A 21,185-nucleotide genomic window follows, 5' to 3' on the forward strand; every position below is an offset into this window, starting at 1 on the left:
TAGTAAATGTTATCTGTTATAGTAAATGCACTTTATTCAATATAGTATAATTTACAAATAAAAACTGCTACTGATCACCAACCCTATTTCATATTTGGTACTTCAAATTTGTGCAAATAGTGTTAGATATAGTAAGATTTCCCTTCTGTAATTTCCTGGTCAGTAATTCTATAAAATCTATATTTGTTTGATTCACACATTTTTACCACTGCAAAGTTTTTGTAAGAATCCTTCTTTATCTCGGATGGTTTTAATTACTATTAATGTGCCATTCAGTTTACAATGCTAACTCATGTCATTATTCTATAATTAACTAGAAGGGTTACTTGACCTGTGGAAAACAGCTCTTGAAAATGTTCTTTAAAAATATATTTTCAGTCAATCCAAATGAACCCAAAGATCAAAGCTCTGATGAATAGCTCACTTAAAACTATTCAGTCCTGAAGCCAATCAGTGAATAATAACCCTTAAAAGTAGATTCACATCACAAGGACAAACTTCCATTAGTGTCTCTTGAACCTGAAATTGGATGGCATTTTTTCCAGCAAATTGATGTACTAATGTCAGGTTGTTTATTATGATACAGCAAAAAGCATGACATGCTGCCAATTTTATATATTTGTGAGAGTGTGGTCCAAATAGACAGTCTACTTTTGTCCTAAATGGTACTGTGCTAAACAGATCTGGAATGATGGATATTCTGTTAAATGATAAGTGACTAGTTCTATTAAATCCATTTATTAAACTGCACAGGCTTAACTGAGCTACTTCTAAATAATGGTGTGCAGAATTGTGTACAGTACATAAAGTTTGGCAACAACATGAATCTTTTGGGTTTCGAGATATATTTACTTTCAGGAATGAAGGATAATTACTTACAAATTTAACCCAAATAGCCATAAACACAGAGGTTGTTTACTAATGCCTCCAATGCAAATGCTATAGCATTATTAGCACTGCGCAATATGTTGGCACTATATAAATACATGTTAATAATAATAATAATAATAATAACAACAACATCAGATAAATGTGTGCACCCCATAGTGCTCATTTTCCAAACACTTGTGGCTGAGACATTGCTCAGATCAACTTTGCAGTGCAAGATTCAGGACAGGGCTTCTTTGCATCCTGTGCTCAGCAAGCACCAATTTGAATGACACACAAGTCAAGGGATGGGTAGAGGGGGATCCTCCACTGCCACACGGGCAGGGCATGATGTGAAGTAAAAAACATGGTGGTTTGCACTTTTTTGCATTTTGTACTTTGTTGCAACATGTTATTTTACTTTCTGGGTACTCAAGATCGCTTTTAAAGTTACCCCTATTGGTGGGATACTCTGTGTGAGAGTAAAAGGTTTAGCAGCTTTATAAAACTGATATTTAAAACAGGGTTGTCCATCTGGAAACCCAAGGCCTAGATGATGCCCTTTCAAAGTCATTTTATATCCCTATATCTAAGTCTGCCATTGGGTTGCATACACGTTTTGCATGTTACATAGTTACATAGTAAGTAAGGTTGAAAAAAGACACACGTCCATCAAATTCAACCTTTTTTTTTTTTTATATCTGTCAGTTGATCCAGAGAAAGGCAAAAAAAAAAAACTCATCTGAAGCCTCACCAATTTGCCTCAGAGGGGGAAAAAATTCCTTCCTGACTCCAAAATGGCAATGGGACTAGTCCCTGGATCAACTTGTACTATGAGCTATATCCCATAAGCCTGTATTCCCTCACTTGCTAAAAAGTCATCCAACCACTTCTTAAAGCTATCTAATGTATCATCCTGTACAACTGATTCAGGGAGAGAATTCCTCATCTTCACATCTCTCACTGTAAAAAACCCCTTCCGAATATTTAGCCAGAACCTCTTTTCTTCTAATCGGAATGGGTGACCTCGTGTCAGCTGGAAAGACCTACTGGTAAATAAAGCATTTTGAGAGATTATTATATGATCTTCTTATATATTTATACATAGTCATCATATCTCCCCTTAAGCGCCTCTTTTCCAGCGTGAACATCCCCAATTTGGCCAGTCTTTCCTCATAGCTAAGATTTGCCATACCTTTACATCCCAGGTGCATGACTTTACATTTATCAACATTGAATCTCATTTGCCACTTAGCTGCCCAGATTGCCAGATTGTCAAGATCATGTTGCAAGGATGCCACATCCTGGATGGAATTAATTGGGCTGGATAGTTTTGTGTCATCTGCAAAAACTGATACATTACTTACAACACCCTCCTCTTAGTCCTTAATGAACAAGTTAAATAAAAGTGGACCTAATACCGAGCCCTGGGGGACCCCACTAAGAACCTTACTCCAAGTAGAGAATGTACCATTAACAAACACCCTCTGTACCCGATCCATTGACTTCTACATGACCTCCGAAGGTTTGAGATGGAGTACTTTTTTTTCTGACTTTTAGCATTGGGGTCTAATAAATCTTGAAAAATTTGAAAAGGTAAGGCAGAACTGATTTCAAGCATATTTTATGACTACTGATCAAAAAAGAAAATGACTGTCACTGTATCTTAGTAACTGTAACAATGTAATATGATTAAATAGTAGGGTGCTCAAAGCAAACAATTCTTCACCTTAAGAGATCTTCTCATAACATATATAAGTTGCATAGTTTTAATGTGAAACACATCCATTTGCACATTTTCAGGCCTTTTATGTGGAGTTCCTAGTCATCAAACATTTGGTTATTTCAGTGGCTGTTTCAAAAAATTTTTTAAAAACTCTTACATTATCATCATCATTTCATCATGGAGATTGTGTCAAGATGAGTTGCACAGATAATAAAAATGTCAGGAACTGTGAGGAATCAAACACTAGCATTATTCTAGTAAACCACTAGGGGGTCTTAGCACTCTTTCTGGCCACAGACTCACAATAGCTCTTCCTGCAACACTGTTACCTCCTCTCTCTTTAAGGACATGTGTAGTTGATTCAGCAATCAAGGCCCTGTATAAGCCTGTACATTAGTACTTCCGGTTGCTTGATCATCTGAGGTCCTGAGCCCAATTTAGCCTCTGATTTCTGTGATTCTTGACCCGGTATCACTTGCCTGGTTTCCTTGTCCTCTGCCTGTTTCCTTGCTCCTGCTCTCACCCGGTACCCAATTCCTGCTGCTGTGGATTTCCCTGGTTCTGACCTCTAGCCTGGTCTTGTTTGTCTGCTGCCTGCCATTGACCTTGGCCTTTCTTATGGACCTTGCCTGTCTGCCGCCAGCCCTGACTTTTTTTTGCCTGTTTCTGGACTTGGCCCTTGACTACTGTTAGCCTCACCACTGGCCTGTATTTTGGACTCTGATTTTCAATCTGTTTTGATTATTTTCTTATTTTGCTCATCAAATCTATTATTTTCACCTTTCCATGGCTTCTGCTAATTAACCATCGATTCAATGGTATTTCCGTGGGTTACTCTGAATATAGGCTCCTGCCTGCTGGTCACTCACTAGTGGCCAGACCTGACAAAAGAATTATGTAACATGTATATATTACTTCTACTTACATACAGTATGTGTCTGGCTAACCATGTAAAGTAGTGCACACTGTCCCTAGAACTGTATAAATGTCCAACCTTTTGAGAAACTTTTTTTATGGCAAAATATGAGTGACATATCTCAATCTCCAATTTAGCACTAACTGTTGCAGATTACTGCTGGTCATCCACAATGCTTTCTTGAACATTGAACTCTGCTTAATAAATGCCTACAGGGTGAGTTAAGGAGGAAAGACGAGGGAGACACTTTAAAAGGGAAATTTGCATTTTTCAAAGTTACTTTTTTCGTGCATGATACTTGACAAGATTCTACTTGAATTAGTTACCATAAAGATTGTCTTTGTAGAGTAGTAAAATTCAGGTACAACCCATCCATTAACTGTCTGAGCTTCACTGTAGCTACTTAATCTATGGACACTGTCTTCTTATGTGAATCATGTTTAATCTTTGTAAAAGCACTGAATAATATGTCAGTCAGGGAAATTGCTTACACCCAACTTTGAAATACCCGCAAGGATCGGTACAGTGCCCAGTTCATTTTAATATTTTATGTCCACAGAAAAAATGAGTAAGACATTTAATAAATGAATGTAACATATTTCATATATATCAACATCATTTATTTTCATTGGGAGACATTTATTTGCCGACAATACAATTGTGTCATTGAATATGAGTTACCGATTTATGTAGTAAAGATTGGTATTGGCTGAGGCATATTTAGTAAAATGGGATTGTCTCTGTATCTAACTCCACCAAATTAATATGAATATTGTTTTAGATTTTGTTGGCAGGAATACAGTATATTTTCCCATACAACTGTATGTTTGAACACTGGTGAAATAACACCATGAAGCAGAAGGAGTCAATGTTGATACAAATCAACTGACTATGGGAAAAGCTGTGGGTTTTTCAATGTGTAAATTACATTGAATATAGTGAGTTTTCAGTGAAACAGAGGTTATTGGATACTGCAGGTAGGAAGGCAGTGATAAGTAATGTTAGTGGATTTGATATGCTGTATATCACTTACTTTCCTCTTTCTCCATAGCTGTCCAGTGCAGATGTTACAGATACAATGCAGATAACAAGTGAAGAGCCTAAAACATTAAAAAGAATGGATCAAACAGTGGAATATTGTGAAACAAAGATAAAAATTATTAAATGATTCTGCATACAAAATTGACCATACACCACTATACTGCGGGATAATAAAAGTGTATTAGAAGACATTTATAATGTTAACACAGGGCATATTTATTAGCAAATGGTTGTATTGCTCATGTTTTTTTCTAAATGCTAAAATATCGCCCAACTTTCTGTTTTTTGTAAATTTTCATTGCCCACACATTTTCATAAATAGCTTGTAAATGAGAGAGGTGTTTGTGTGAGTGTGGCCACTGTGCAAGGTTGTTGTGTGCAAAAATAATGCTGATGGAAATTTCAATTCACATTTGCAGAATGGTTTTGCAAATATTTTCTCCACCAAAGTCGTGGCCTAACTTAAACACAGAGGGGGTTATTTATCAAAGTCCAAAGTTATCTCAATATTTTCTGCTTCAAACTCAGATAAAATGACGCTTATTTATTAAATTTTCACGAAAATTTGTTTGCAGTAAAAAATCTGATTTTCTCATCCAATTTTCACGAATTTCGTTTTTTTCCGGAATTTTCACTGAAAATTCCGAAAACTTAGAGGTATTGCACGAAACCCAGCGTACATCAAAAAATCTTTGGGACTTCTCCCACTTACTTATATGCAAACTTGACAGGTCTGAGATGCCGGATTTTCAGATTTGGACTTTTCCATCCTCAGGGTTTAATAAATTCCGAAAAATTTGTGATCTTTTGAAAGTCTAATTTTATATGAAATTTTTTTTTCGTGATTTTTGCATCCGGAGTTTAGTAAATATCACTCTGAGTGTGCACATAAATATTCGCAATTTGTGATATTTGCAATATGTGTGTTTTATAATTATAACCATGCCCTGGGCAAGTATATTCACTGTGCAAAACCATCCTGTGCTGTGCAAAGTTTATAAATGGAAAAAAACAGTATTAAAAAAAACATATACAATAAACACTTAAATGTAAATATGTTTCTCTCGCTCTGTAACAGTAGCCAACAAATCTGTAAAAGGACCCAAAAAATTATTGGCAATAACAATTATAAACAACAGAATAATCCTGGTTTAGATATTTATAAATATGATGGCTTACTGCTAGCAAAACAGTACATGGATAACTATACATGAGAAACAAGTCACACTTTAAAAAATGCAGCTCCTTAAAAGCTTAAATTGATAAAACAGTAGGGCTAGACAATGCCTTTAAACTGTTTCCTGGGGGACTAAGCTGTTAGACAGGGTTGACACATATACAGCACGTCTGTCAAAATCAGCACATTCTTAGAAATTGCAGCAAATGTTGGCTTTTTTTTGGGCAGGGCCCTATTTACCTCTCGTATTGCTTACTGGTTGTTGTTTTTTGTAGGTAATCTGTATGCTCACGCTTTTATTGCACAGTGCAGTGGAATATGTTGGTGCTTTTTACATACTACACATACAATACAATACTAGTAATAGAATAAAAACTATACGGATAATTTGATATCTGCATTCAAGGCACAGTTATTTTGGAATGTAAAAAACAGTAGTAGCAGCATTTATTTATTCTATACATATTGCCCAACATATGTCACCAGTCAGATGGCACTTTGATTTAATGTTTATAGGGCACTGTAAAATATCTATACCCCATCCTCTTTTTAGATTAAAATGATGGAAATGATTCAAGTAGACAATCACAAATGAGTCCATTTTAGCACCAATGAAAAAAACACAATATATAATTGTGTCCCTAGGATTTTTTTTTTCATTAGAATAGAATATATATTTGGTTCCCTCAGCCTTCAACAGCATTCCTGAATCAAATGTCTATTGGAAACAAACACGCATTTTATTATTCTCCTTTACTAGAAATGTAGGAAGTACTTAAAAATATGTACAATTCTTCTGTTTTCTTGAAGTGCCCCCTTGAGTCTGCTGCAATGCTGAGAGTAAACACAGCTGAAAATGACTTTAAAATAAACATGAAGCTGATCTCAAAAGGTGAGTGTTAAACTCCCAGTGGAAAGCTGTGTATACTTACTGAATGCATTCAGGGATATTAGAATTATGAATGCTCTCGTTATTTATGTTTATGGTATATTGCAGTTTACCTGCAGTTTATAAAAATATATAAAATACCTTATCAAAAACAGAGTCTGTGCTTTGATATCAGATAAGCAAAACACAGATCTTATTCAAGCCGAATGTTTATACATCATAATTGAGTAATTTATGATATATCTGGATTTCCCTGCACTTCATCATTTGAAACTGCACTGAAACTAATGCAATGGGGTATAAAATAACTCATGTGCCTTGTTTAGCACATCCTAGTATGAATGAAGCAGGTACAGGGCACAGGATTTTCCAAAAAAAATATGTACTATAGAATATATGTAGACTGTTTTTTTTTTTGTTATTTAATTATTTATTTTATTATTAATTATTATATTATCCCATATTGTTAAATCCTATAAGAGATTCCAAAGAATGGATTTTACATACACATTTTATATGTAGTTATACATGTACAACATATGAATTCAAAAATGCAAGCCAAAATGTTTCCGAATACTGTATTATATTAAAAATATTCAAAAGTACAGTGTATATTATTGGTGAGGGTATTGCCCTACTTCCAGTTAATTTTTACTAGTAATGATATGTATAAAGATAAATGACAGATCAATAGCTAGATAGACAGACAAACTGAAGGGGTATGCATTTGCTAGACTAGTGAAGCTTGCACTCTCATATAGAACCTACAGACTCCAATGATTTAAACAAAAATGAACAATTACGAATCCATGAGATGGAATGCAGGGTGACTCCCGGATCCACTCAATGGTTCACAAGGTAACCAGTTCAGGTGCTACAGTCAATTGGTCAATTAAAACTTAACTTTTATTAATGTTATAATTCAAAAAACCACACTTGCAAAATACGAACAAACAAACCTCTGAGACCAAAGTCTGGACGCTGCAGAGATATAGGGCTGTTCCCTTAAAAAACATATAGACTAATTAAAACCACATAGGTGGGACGGTGTAAAGTAAGGGTAGTGCACTTTAGTCTACATTGCCACCACACTGGCGTGCGTCCAAAGTAAAGGAGTATCTAATTACCGTAACTGCCCTCTAGTGTTGGTCGGGTCATCTGTTATCCATTCACAGTTGATCCATTTATAACAAAATAGGTTACAATACGACCATGCAAGTGCCCACACCAGACCGCTGCTACCCGCACCTCCCTTCCGTTCAATTGTTCCCCAAAGTTTCTACCTGGCTACGTAGGGAGCGAGTAGGAGCTGGTCTCCCACCGTCCACCTATGCACACCCGACGCGTTTCACCGGTGACACCGGCTTCTTCAGGGGCTAAAAATGTAAGACACGTGATATCAATTTAAAATAGTGACCCTTTTTCTGGAATCAATTTCTCTACAGCTGTCATTTAAACTCAACCTTATAGAGACAATTATATTTTGTTACAATTTTTTTTACCTGCCCCAGATCTTCCAGAATCTTGGATTGCATACTGATCATTAAAACAATAGGATTCAAGTGTATGCAAAAAAACATGTATTTTAAAGAGAACCTTTAGAAGACCTGTTTATGGAGAGTGTTGCCTGGGAAACACTTGTTGAAGGAGCTGTGATACAGATCTATTTCTGAACTGCGTATTCATCCTTTCTCTGACGCTAGATTGCCCTCTCTTGGCTTTGTGGGTTGTTAGGTATGGTGTAACCGTTGCTTAAATGTCATATTCGACAGTTACACATGTTTTAAAAATCAAAACTACAAACAAAAGTCTACTAACATATGCAGGGCCTTTAAAGGTCTAGAAAGTGGAGGAAATATTAACTCTTTGCACAAAGGCTTCTTTCAGTGTATAGACCACTCCTGAAAGCTCATTATAATTAAATTGATTCATTTAACTGCTGATGCATTTGTTTTCTCCTAATATACAGCTAAAAATAAAATCATCAGTATTAGGAATTGGCACATAAACTGTGTATGTTATAAAAAAAAATAAAATGTCTACAGTAGACATCAAACTTCTTCTAAAAGACTGAGAATTGGTATGTTAAGATCAAGATATGTTGTTCAGTTCTTTTTCGTTTTCCTAGGCATATAATGTAAATAAATATAACAAAAAAACATTTATTCTGAGTTGAAACTCTCTATGATCTTTACAAAGCAGGATTCTAAAGCATGGCACCATAGTTTGTGGCCTGAAGCAGAACCTCAGTTCTGCTCTCATAATGAAGACCAGCAAAGAGTTGCTGTGCCCACACAAACTAAGAGAAAACACTGAAAGTGAATGTGGATTAGAAAAAAATGTGCTGTTAAAAAATTAAAAATCTAATAGACCAGTGGATACTAGAACAGGTTATTTTTTGCTTCTTTATTTCAGGGGAATTGAAGGGTTAATATCCCTACCCCCCTCCCCGAATATTCTGCTGTTTCATGGCTTAACTAATATATCAGTGCCATAGTGATTTATGGTACTCATAACTGCCCACAGGACCTCAATGAGAGACATACAAATGCAAAGCTATTTATCTCTAACCAAATAGAGGCCGCTATAAAAACCGTGAAATTTTAATATTCTCTCTATAAAAACTTGGCTGAAAGTTATCTTTGCAAAGTCTGCTTCATTGAAACAGAAGAGTCCAACAACAAAACCCCCAGATAGAAGTCAAATTCATACAACTCGGGTAGGCAGGAAGGGAAACAGGTTAATCTGCTTCAAATGGCTATTAAAGCAAGTGGCTTACGTTTCCCATAAATATGTAGATATTTGAATTGCCCCTTTAACTCCCCAGTCATATCTTTGGTGAAAAAGGGGGGGCATACGTGAAAATGCAGCATGCATTGAGTTACATCTATCCAAGAAGTCAAGTAATATAAAAGTATCCCGTGCAGTACAGTGCCTAGCGAGGCACACCGGGACTGCAGGGAGAGGTGAAGCTCCTTACCTCCCCTTGCCTTCGCCTTGGTCAATGTAATCAATAGGCGCCACTTGCCGACCCCTTTGCTGGCCGTTAGGGATGGGCACATTTTTTCACCTTGTGTCGCCACAGAATTGACGCACATAGACTTGTATGGCATCATGCGACAAAAAAAAAAAAGACGCGCGTCAAAAACAAATTTGTGCGACAACATTTTTTTGACACCCATAGACTTTAATGGGTGTCGGCGACATTTTGCCAGCGGCGAATTTTTGGCAAAGTGAAATGGGTCAAATTCGCCCATCCCTACTGGCCATGTGCAGGAGAGCACTACGTCATTTCCTCATCACTGGGCCAACAGCTTCCCACCCCCCCTTCACGTAAGTGGGGCAAGCTCCTCGCCCACAAAAAGAGTACACCATGTGTTGTGTCATGAACACTGTGGGTGCACATTATTTCTTATTGTTACTGTATTACTGTGCTCACTGTTTGTAAAGAGATTGTCACAGCGGAAAGTTTAGATCCTTGCCTAATTATTATATGGATACAAAATGATTCCCACATGCCCATTGCTCTTGCAATGGCTGGCATTGGCTTTTTAGTTTGGTCTGAAATGGTTCTATAATAAGTGGTTAATTCGGTTATATAAATATGTGTTTACAAGCGGGCAAGGATAACTGAATGAAACATTAAACCTGTGACTGACCTTCATCCACAAGCAAGCTTCTGAGTCATTCACTGGATATTCGCGGCACAATTATATTTGGAAGTAAGTTCATAATAGAGACGGCGCCACTCAATTTATTATAGCGCTACACTTATATGACTCCTAGGGGCAGATTTATCAAGGGTCGAAGTGAACTCGAGGGACTTTTTGAAGTAAAAAAATGTGAAATTCGAAGTAATTTTTTGGATACTTCGACCATCGAATAGAATACTACGAATGTACTTCGAATTCGATTTGAAGTAAAAATTGTTTGAATATTCGACCATTCGATAATCAAAGTCCTCTCTATTTAAAAACACTTTGACTTCAATACTTTGCCAAATAAAACCTGCCGAATTGCTATGTTAGCCTATGGGGACCTTCTACAAACTTCTTCCAAGTCTTTACACATCGAATTAAAATCCTTCGATCGATCGCTGAAATCCTTTGCATCGAACGATTCGAAGGATTTAAACGTTCAAATGCAGGATTTAAATTCGATCGATCGATTGCCAAATTTGCTGAAAAAACTTTGAATTCGATATTCGAATTTGAAGTATTTAAATTCGATGGTCAATTTTCGATGTATTTCCAACTTCGAAATTCGACCCTTGATAAATCTGCCCCTAGTGGTGCTATTTGTACAAGGGTAGAGAACTGACTGAAAGTCTGTAAAGAGAATATAAATCAGTGGTAAATTCTGTGTACCGAGCCCACTTTAATTTTATCTGTGCATCAATGACTTGGAGGTGGGCATTAAATGCAATGAATTATTATTTGCAGGTGACACAAAACTATGCAGCAATACTCCATTCTCTCCATGATGTATCATCCTTGCATGGGTCTTGATAGACTGGCAGCTAAGCAGCAGATGAGATTCCATAGCCTTGTCTTCGACGAGAATGACCTTTAAAGGAGAACTAAACCCTAAAAATGAATAGGGCTAAAATGCCATGTTTTATACACTGAACTTATTGCACCAGCCTAAATTTTTAGCTTCTCAATAGCAGCAATGATCCAGGACTTCAAACTTGTCACAGGGGGTCACCATCTTGGAAAGTGTCTGTGACACTCACATGCTCAGTGGGCTCTGAGCAGCTGTTGAGAAACTAAGCTTAGGGGTCGTCACTAATGATCCAGCAGAAAATGAGGTTAGTCTGTAATATAAGATGATGCTACAGGGCTGATTATTAAATTCTAATGCTAATTGCACTGGTTTCTGTGCTGCCATGTAGTAATTATCTGTATTAATTTCCAATCAGCCTTATACTGTGACATTTCTATTCTATGTGTACTGTAATATTGTGAGTGGGTTCCTAAGCTCAGTAAGTGACAGCAGCACAGAGCATGTGCAGTGAATCAGCAGAAAAGAAGATGGGGAGCTACTGGGGCATCTTTGGAGACACAGATCTTTACTGCTAAAGGGCCGTGGTTGCCTTGGGCTGGTACAGAAGCACAAAACATCATGTACAACATGTCCACCCTTCTTCTTTAGTTTAACTTTCCTTGTCCTTAAAGTACTTGTGGATAATAATGGAACATGGAATTGCAGTCATTTCATTCAGCTGCAGGCTAGCATGGTATTGTTCTCAATAACAAGGGGTTTAGATTCACAAGCAGAAGAGGACATGTTTCTTTACAAATCACAGGTAATACCTTATCTAGAACTGTTGTGCAATTTTGTTGTCCAGTAAACAACTTTCTGAAATGCTGTTTTGGCACCTCTCCCTGGAAGGTTTAATAACACCTTTTCTCTCTCTAACAAGTGATATACAGAAATACAGCAAAGAAATTAGGCAAAACAGTGCACAGCTAAGGAGCAGCAATCCCACTAGCTCGTGCTGAGTTCCATTCCAGGGTGGGAGCCAAAAGTTTTTTAACTGTATAATTATAATTATTTAATCTGCATGCTAAAAGCATTGAAAACTTTTTATATTCAGCAATGACTTCTGTACGAAAATTTGTAACACACCATTTACTGTGTCGCAGCAATGTGTTATGTTAGACAACAGTCGCAGAACAGTGGCCGACACAGAAGTGCGAATTTGGCCATTTTCATTTGTAACTAACACAGCAGCACCAAAAATCATCATCTGCACAACCACCTAACAAATATCTCTGTCTGAGTGAAAGACAGAAAGAAAGGTTAAAGTCGAGATTAAAGCAGAGGAAGGGAAGGAAAATAAAAGGTCAGTGAGGAGTATCTAAATTGGATAGCAGCAGAAATGCATAGAAATTAGAGGCATTACCAAAATGGCTTGCAGTGTAACAGTGACTTTAAAGTATTCCAATTATGACTGCATGGAGCCTGTGTTATTTTATAATTAGATGTGATACAGCTCTCAGTACAATTCTTATTGTAGGCCATGTATAAAATGATGCACTCTTATATATACACATCTCCTTTTTCTTTTCATAACTTTCAAATAGTACTCTAATGCTGTATGCTTTTTTTTTTTTTCTTTGCTCTGGAAGGTTTACGTGAATAATATGGCCCAATGCATGAGACAGAATGATATCATTAGCTCTGAGTCAGGTATGAGTTGAATACATAAAAGATCTGTTGAAAAGTAGTGATATCCAAGAGTGGAAAATTATGTAATCGAGAATCATTTTAATAACCATGGAAATACTATGCGCTTGCTAATAGCAACCTACAAACAAATTGTAACCCCCCTCTCTGACATGAGCTGGTTCAGTTGGGCTTATGTAGAAAAGGTGCATAAACACTGTTTGGACTTCAACATTTAAATAGAAATAATTTTATATTTTTACACAGATATTCAGGTATGGAACCTGGTATACAGATTGCTCCAGATCTGGGGTTTTCCAGATAAGGGGTCATTCCATAATTTGGAACACTAATATTCTGCCATCAATCATATACTGTAAACATTAATAAAACCAAATAGTGTAATGTATATCTTAGTTGGGATCAAGTACAAGGTACTGTTTAACTATTATAGAGAGACAGGAAATTATTTAAAAATTATTTCATTATTCAATTAAAATGGAGTCTATGGGAGATGGCCTTCCTGTAATTCAGATTTCTAGATAAAGGATTTTCCAGGCAATGGATCTGATACCTGCATCTAGTTCCACAGAATGAAAGGAGACCATGATACTTGTACCTGTATGCTGACTAATGCAGCTGTTCCCTCACCTTGTTCCATTATAAATGATGGATTTTGGGACTTCTGCTTCAAAGAGAATCTACTTCCCACCCACTAAGGAAAGCAGAGGGACAAGTGCCAGAATCAATCATACTGAACAGTGACTCAGTAGGTAGCACTTCTGCTTTGCACAGTGTCGGACGGGCCAGACCCCCTCTCCCATTATTAAAATTTAAAAAAAAAAAGAAAGTTTTCTGCGATGTGCATCGCCACTCGCGCATGCACACCGAGCAACGCTGCTCGCGCATGGTGGCGTTCTTGCATGCACACCAAGCGGCGCATTCGCACAGTCACGCCGAACTCAGTGCGTTGCAGTAGGGGGGCGAAGTTGGGCCCTGGACCAGCAGTGCCGGTGGTCCCCGGGGCCCCCCAGTCTGACCCTGGCCTTGCAGTGGGGTTTTAATTCCAACTTGGGCACTATCTGCAAGGAGTTTGAATATTCTCCTATGTCTGTGTGGGTTTTTCTGGATACTCTGATTTCCTCCCTTACTCCAACAACATGCAGGCAGGTAAATCGCTCCACATAAAATTATACACACTGTGTCTGTGAATTTGATAGAGACCTTAGATTGTAAGATCCACTGGTGCAGTGGCTCATGTGAATGATGTATAATGTCTGTAAAACATTGTGTAAATGTATGATTTTATAAAGATAACAGATAACAATAATAAAAAGGTGATGGAGGGGTTGGATTACTTTGTGAGCCTAAGACGTTTTGGGAAATGGTGTCTGCATCATAGGCAGATCATGATCATGTGGAATCAGGTCTGCCTTTGTACTGGCATAAGCCCAACTAAGTGAACTCGTGTCAAAAAGTATATTTTTCCTATACTGTTAAATGCAAGAAATGTGCAACCATGGGTCACTTGCATTGTTTAAAAATGTTCTTGTTCCTGATTTAGGTATGACTACAATATCTTTAGGAGGCTAAACTTTTTTTTTTTTAATCTAATAGTGTTCCTGCACAGTTTTTGCAGCTCCCTTCTGAAACACATCATCCTGACTGTATCGCTAACCCTGACAAAGGGCATATGAACTCTAGGCCAGAATCATGGGTCATCTTCTACTGTGATGGTCACCACTGTGGAGCCTGGGACTGCAAGTGACATGGTGAAATATTGTGGTTGGCAACCATGCAAGCTCAGCTCTGACTTTGGGGCAGCTGGTACTGTATAAATTAAAGATAATGTTTTATTGTATAGGAGATATAGATTACAGCAGCATTTGGCACTGTATTAAACATTTATGCAATTGGAACATTAAATATTTAGCTACCCATTTAATGGAACTTGACATAATTTATTCCTTTTTATGTATAAGTGCAGTTCACTTACAGGGACAAAAGTCATTGGTAAGTTCTTATTGCTACAAGTTACATCGCTGCAAAAAGGCATTTAAACAAAGTATGTTCAAAAGGATTCTGACATGATTTTTATGGTGTAGTTTTTATCATTAACTTAACCTGTGTATATTGCAAGAAATGTATTCTACCATTTAACATTTTATTCGTTAACCACTAAGAGCAATATTGGTGTGTAGGCAGCCATGTCAGGTCATTGTGTTTGATCCTGTACTTTCAGAAGGAGCCAGCACTTCACAATGGAACCGTTTTCTGAAAAGCTATTATTTTCTCATGGTCAGGCTTGGTTGTTTAACTGTTGAGTGCTATTTCCATATCTGCCACTAGGTGGGGCATGGAAACATTTTTGGCATGTGTCAGAGAGCTGTTATCTGGCAACCTTCTCGTTCTCTGTTGATCGGCTGCTGGGGGAGAGGAAGGGGAGCGATATCACTCCAAATTGAAGTATAGAAGTATAGAATGACTAAAGTTTATCAGAGCACACAAGTCACATGGCTGAGGGCACCTGAAAAACTAACAACATGTCTAACCACATGCCAAATTTCAAAATGAAATATAAAAAATCCTTTTGCTCTTTTCAATGCTACATGCAGGGAACTTAGTAGGTCTCCTCTGTAGCAAAGTTTTACAAATTTTTCAAAAATACCGGAGTGCTGCTGCTTTATTTGCTACATGTATACTTTGCCCTGGCAGGGGGTACGGCGTGCACCCGGGGCTGCAAAGAGCCTAATCCGCTTTTGAAGCACACTTTATCTACATTTATTAGTAGGTCTCCTCTGAGATTGCTTTATCACTGTAACTTCACCTAAACTAAAACCTCTATTCATTTTGAGATACAGGCACAAAATACCAATAAATAGTTTAAATGTTTCTAGTGTCAATGGCCTAAAGGTCGGTTTGTTGTCTTACACCTGGAAGAACATCCAGGGGGGTCAATAAGATTTTCTTGTACAGCTGGCTCTGGTGTAATTGCGTCTGCATTAGCCAGAAAACTCCAGTGAACTGTGGGGTTTTTTCCCAGGCAGATGATTAAATAACCTTATCTGTGCTTAGAAAACTCCCTCAAGATGAGGTTGAATTTGTGAAGAAAGATACACTTTGCTGAACTATAGATCAGCTAATTTGTGATGATTAACAACAGATAGATGGATAAGATGTAAATGTAGTTTATCTCAGTGCTAGTCCTTTTTCCCCCTATTTTATTTGCAATCTGTTGTTTTACTAACAATGTCCTATTGATTATAGCGCATCCATTGATGTGACCTTTGCTTGCACCACTTTCCAGTCTCTTGTTCTCAGCTGGCCCATTATCCGCTCCTTTGCCATTTTCACATTATCACAAACAGTATTACTGAATGGCTGATCATTGGAAATGGGTCTTGTTTTTATGTGATGTTACATTATTTCATATTGAAAACATATATTAAAACATATTGTTTAAAAGTGTTTATATTTATAAGTCACACAATATACATTTAGAGCTTACTTAGATTGTAAGCTCTATGGGGCAGGGACCTTCATCCTCTTGTCTCTTTGACACTAAGAGGCTGATTCCCAAAAGGTTGATATTCCTTAATGCACAGTATTGTGCGTTATTTAAGACGCGCTATTTAAGGAACGATTCATCAAAGTATTTTCGCATGCGTTAATAGACATATCACAAGCATTAATTCTACATTTCTGCACAGTGGTATTCTAATCGCATTGCGATATTTATAGGATAGAAGTAACACGTTATTCACTAACATCTTTTAAGCGATAAAAGCATAAAATAATGCGATAATTACTGTGAAAGGTAACACCTCCCAGGAGTAGGCATTACTAAACAACATTAAATGGATTAATAGAGGAAGATGTAGTGAGGAGCTGTGGGGCAGCAATTAAAGACCTTTATGAGGAACTGGAGACTTAAGCTGGCCATAGATATAAAGATTTTTAAAAGATCTTTTCATTATTTGAGACCACGATTATCTCGAAACGGTCGTTTAAATGTATGATTTGTCCATCAACTAAAAATACCATTGGAAGCTATATTGCCAGGGTAGCTGCCTGCTTGGCCCTGCAAACATAGATAGATTGCACTGGGGCCGAAAGTTTTTTTAACCTGGCCGATCAATTTTCTGATAGATGTCGGACGAAAAACTGTAAGCTCTACAATCGTTCGATTCCCACTAACCTCACAATAATTTGACAGATTGGTCGGATTGCACTGAAATCGATAATTCAACAATGAAAGATCTTTGCATCTATGGGGACCTTTACCTACAGCCACTAACACATTTTCATGATACCTTGGGCAGGTCCCGAATGCACTATGTTCTGTGTCATGGAATTATATTAAGTTTCCCAGGGAAAGGAATGGCTAAAATACTGTAAAAAGAGACTTGTACTCTGCCAGTGGCATCCTCAATGTCTTAAATGCTGTAGATTGCACTAGCATGTATATAGAGTATTAAATACTGCACACAATTCAGTTAAAATGAATGGGAAAAATATCACTTCTTAAGTTAGACAAGTTAACTTTTAGGGGCAAATTTACTAAGGGTCAAAGTGAATTTTCGAATTCAAAAACTTTGGATTTTGAAGTAATTTTTGGGTACTTCTACCATCGAATAGGCCAAATTCGACTTCGACTCGAATTGAAAAGACTTTGAATATTCGACCATTCGAAAATCAAAGTACTGTCTCTTTAAAAAACTTTGACTTCGACACTTCGCCACCTTAAACCTGCCGAATTGCTATGTTAGCCTATGGGGACCTCCTAGAACCTATAGCCAACATTTGGCTAAGTTTTTAGAAGTGAAAGTGTTTTTTTTTTTTTTAAATCATTCGATTATTCGATTCGAAGATTTCAACGATCGATCAAATGATTTTACTTTGATCGCAAATGGTCGTATTCAATCAAAAAAAACTTTGTACTACTGCAATTCTATGGTCGAATTTCGACGTTTTTTCACTTCGAAATTCGACCCTTAGTAAATGTGCCCCTTAGTAAATCGATCATTAATTCTAAAAATATAAGAAAATTTTTAAGGCATGCTATAAATATCACTTACTTTTCGACCTTTAGGGAATCAGCCCGTAAGTCCTTAAATTGTTACAGTACTTTGTTTTTATTATTGTCCTTTGTATTTAGTATTGTAAAGACCCCCAGTTTGTTCTTATAAGTGTTCTGCTGTGCTACGTAGATAAGTCAAGCTATGTAAATAAAAATATACACACACACGTATAAGCAAGATCTACATACCCCATCCAATTCCATAATAATAGAGGTGCTTGCTCTCTTCTGAACCGAACACCTTAATCACCATACTGTAGAGGTGCAGACCTTCCACAAGCATCCATGCAAATGCACTCAGGAAGAAGAAATGCAGCAGGATGGCTATGATCTTGCATGGCAGCTGCAGGGGAACAAAGAAATAAACTGAATGCTTCAAATGAAAAGCACTGAATAAAAATATATGCTGCCATATACTCACTAACAAGGAGCCTGAGGAGCTAAGGCTGTCTAAATGAATCTCTATTGATACATGAAGTCTTTAGTTGTTGTTTAATGGCACTAGTGGGGAAATGTAATATAAATATATATAATGAATATAAAATACATTTTCGCAATGCGAAAAGTTATGCCTTTGTGCAAATGTAATATAGGTTTTGCAAACCTGGAAATTGTTTAGAGACCTCCTCTGACAGTGGAAGAAGGTTTTTATAATTTGCACCAGTGCTCGGTGAATGTAAAAAAAATTCTGACTGGAAAAGGTGTTGTGTTTGCTCCAAAAAGATTACGACACCTTCGAACACTACATAAAAGTGTGCAATTCAAATTCGCTATGCAATAATGATTTCATGAAGAATACAACAGTGCACAATGTGATTTTTTTCTTATTTGTGCAAATTGTTTTTCTCTTTTTATTACATCCCTCCGTAGATGTTCTAAAACAGCATCTTGCAGAAAGCATGTGGTGGCCAATGTGGTGTATGTTAACATTTCAAGTTCTTTGCTAGATTTTAAAACAAATTGAATAACAATTTTAAATATGAAATGTTTAAATATTGTAAAATGACTGTTATACTGATGATAATAAATGAACTTGAATAATAATGAATTAATAAAGTTGAACATTCAAAATGAGGCCATTCCTACTTGTTGAAAGAGATAATCAAATGCAGTCCTAAAAAAAGTCAACACAGTTTGGTACTTTTTTTGAGCAAGAGATACAAAGCGGATTACACTGTAAATACCCCTCTTCCTTCTCACTATCTGAATAATAATAAATAAACTAACATAGAAGCAGCGTTAGGTATTGACCTTCACAGTTAGTACTCCCAATGGCTCTGTTTCCAGAGTTCTCTGTGCACTGAACTTGGGGTAAAGATTTGAATTGACCCAGCAAGCAGGCCAGGTTTATATGACATTCTGCCTGGAGTTGCTTTTAGTCCTGTTGGGGTGGGGGTAAAAGCTGTAAATAGGACCTTATTATGCTTAGTAATTTCATATAATAAAACTGCATGTTCACATAGTCTTCATCACTCTGCTCTGGGAATGCAGTGCCACACACACAGAGTAGTGGTAGTGTTAGTGTTATGGATGGAATGCTTTGTTAATAAAGGAGACCCAGATAACCTGATGGTCACTGCCGCTCTTTCTAGTAATAAAACAAAGTAAAAAAGATTCATCTTTTCCGAGATATTTTCCTGTGTGCTAATATGCAGAGAGTGAAAGAGAAATTCCAAACGCTTGAATGCAAAGCAATTATGTGAAAGGGATGTGTGTGCCTAATGCAATGGATTTCAGCAGCTGCTCTTTTATAAGTAGTGAATTACAGAGAACTCTTCTCCTTTCCTATATTTCATGTTTATTGATGTTTTCCAGATTAAAGGCAGCTCTGTTATCTTCAGAAGCTAATTGCTGGGGTGTGGGATGTAAGAAATTGCCAGTGGAGTGTTTTTATATATCAGCAATGACAAAATAATACCATTTTAGATGCTGTCTTGTTCTAATGATTATAGTTTCCATTTCTTGGGGGTTCATTTGCTACATCTATTTGATCCGTTTTGCTTAAACATTGCTTTATTTAGACATGGTGTAGACTATATGTAGTCTATGTATGTCTTGCAGTAATGTGCAGGTATCAGGGTCAACAGAGTATGTCTAGTCTAACTATACAGTACATACTACATATACAGGGAAATGTAATTAAAGTCGCAATGAGAAAAACAATTCGCACCAATAACAATTACAATCAACATCTCACAATGTAATATTGTTCCTTAAACTGATTGCATTGTGAATTTTAATTGTGCATTAAGAATTTTAATTGTGCATTCTTAAGAAGTATTTGAAGGTGTCGTAATCTTTTGGAGCACATTTACTGCGCATTGGCACAAACTTTAAATTTCGCAAACCGTTTTCCACTGTCGGAAGTGGTCGCTAAACAGTTTCCAGGTTAGCAAAAGCTATATTAAATTCGCACAAATTTGTTCGCACAAAGGCATAACTTTTCGCATTGCGAATAGTTTTTCTTTTATTACACTCCCCCGATAATGTCCTCACTCAACAGGTCTAGGTACTAAGGAAAAGAGTGCATGCAATCAAATGTGGGCAATGCTCAACTATAACTCACCAATTGTTGTAGCGGCGGGTGCAAGCTGCTGTTCCCCCTGCCAGGGACCCACTTATAACTCCAAGAAACACACTGTAGCACTTTCAATCCTCTGTAAGTGGTTTATTGTGCCAACAAACTAAGCAACGTTGCGGCCAAAAAACAATGAGAAATGGCGTTGGCCTGAAACATCAAAGTTTGTTGGCACTATAAACCACTTACAGAGGATTCAGAGTGCTGCAGCGTGTGTTTTTTTGAAGGAAAAGAGTGCAATTATCAGAGGCCATGGGGGCAATGTGCCTTACATTCCTCAACAGGTATTCCATAGCCATTTCTTCAACATCTTGACTGATATAGGGGGATAAGATATGAACTAAAATTGTGTGTATTTGGATGTGTAGCACACCCCTGAGTGTATTGTGAAAGTGTATCTTTGGTGTGTGTGACCCAAGTATGCCTTTTCCCAATGCCACTGAACCACTGCTGCCTGGGCAACTCACAGTACCTTGTACTCACCGCTTTATAGTAAAGAATTCCAATCACAAAGCTTTTCTTGCAAATTAACTCATTGATTAACGTTCAACAACTTAATGGAATACAACAGTACTTGCTTCTTTGTGGTAGATCAAGATCAGTTTATAACATTCCTTCCCAGAGATAATAAAAAAGAACTGTATGAATTACCACCCTCCTGTGTGCATATTCTTCCCTGGGAATGATTCACTGTTCTTTGTGACCTTCTATGTGGTTCTATGTGGGGTCTTGTATCTTGG

The 21,185-nt window shown here is 37.1% G+C and overlaps 1 protein-coding gene across 1 annotated transcript in view; it reads right to left on the bottom strand.

The window, feature by feature from the left end:
- Nucleotides 1-21,185, bottom strand: part of LOC108705178 (adhesion G-protein coupled receptor D1-like) — a 279,938-nt gene that overhangs the window by 51,548 nt on the left and 207,205 nt on the right. The window contains 2 exon segments of the mRNA XM_041580325.1: nt 4,543-4,609; nt 18,057-18,210. Of these exon segments, the coding sequence (XP_041436259.1) occupies nt 4,543-4,609; nt 18,057-18,210 (221 nt within the window).

The sequence above is a fragment of the Xenopus laevis genome, chromosome 1S (assembly GCF_017654675.1).
Source record: "Xenopus laevis strain J_2021 chromosome 1S, Xenopus_laevis_v10.1, whole genome shotgun sequence".
NCBI classification, from domain to species: domain Eukaryota; kingdom Metazoa; phylum Chordata; class Amphibia; order Anura; family Pipidae; genus Xenopus; species Xenopus laevis.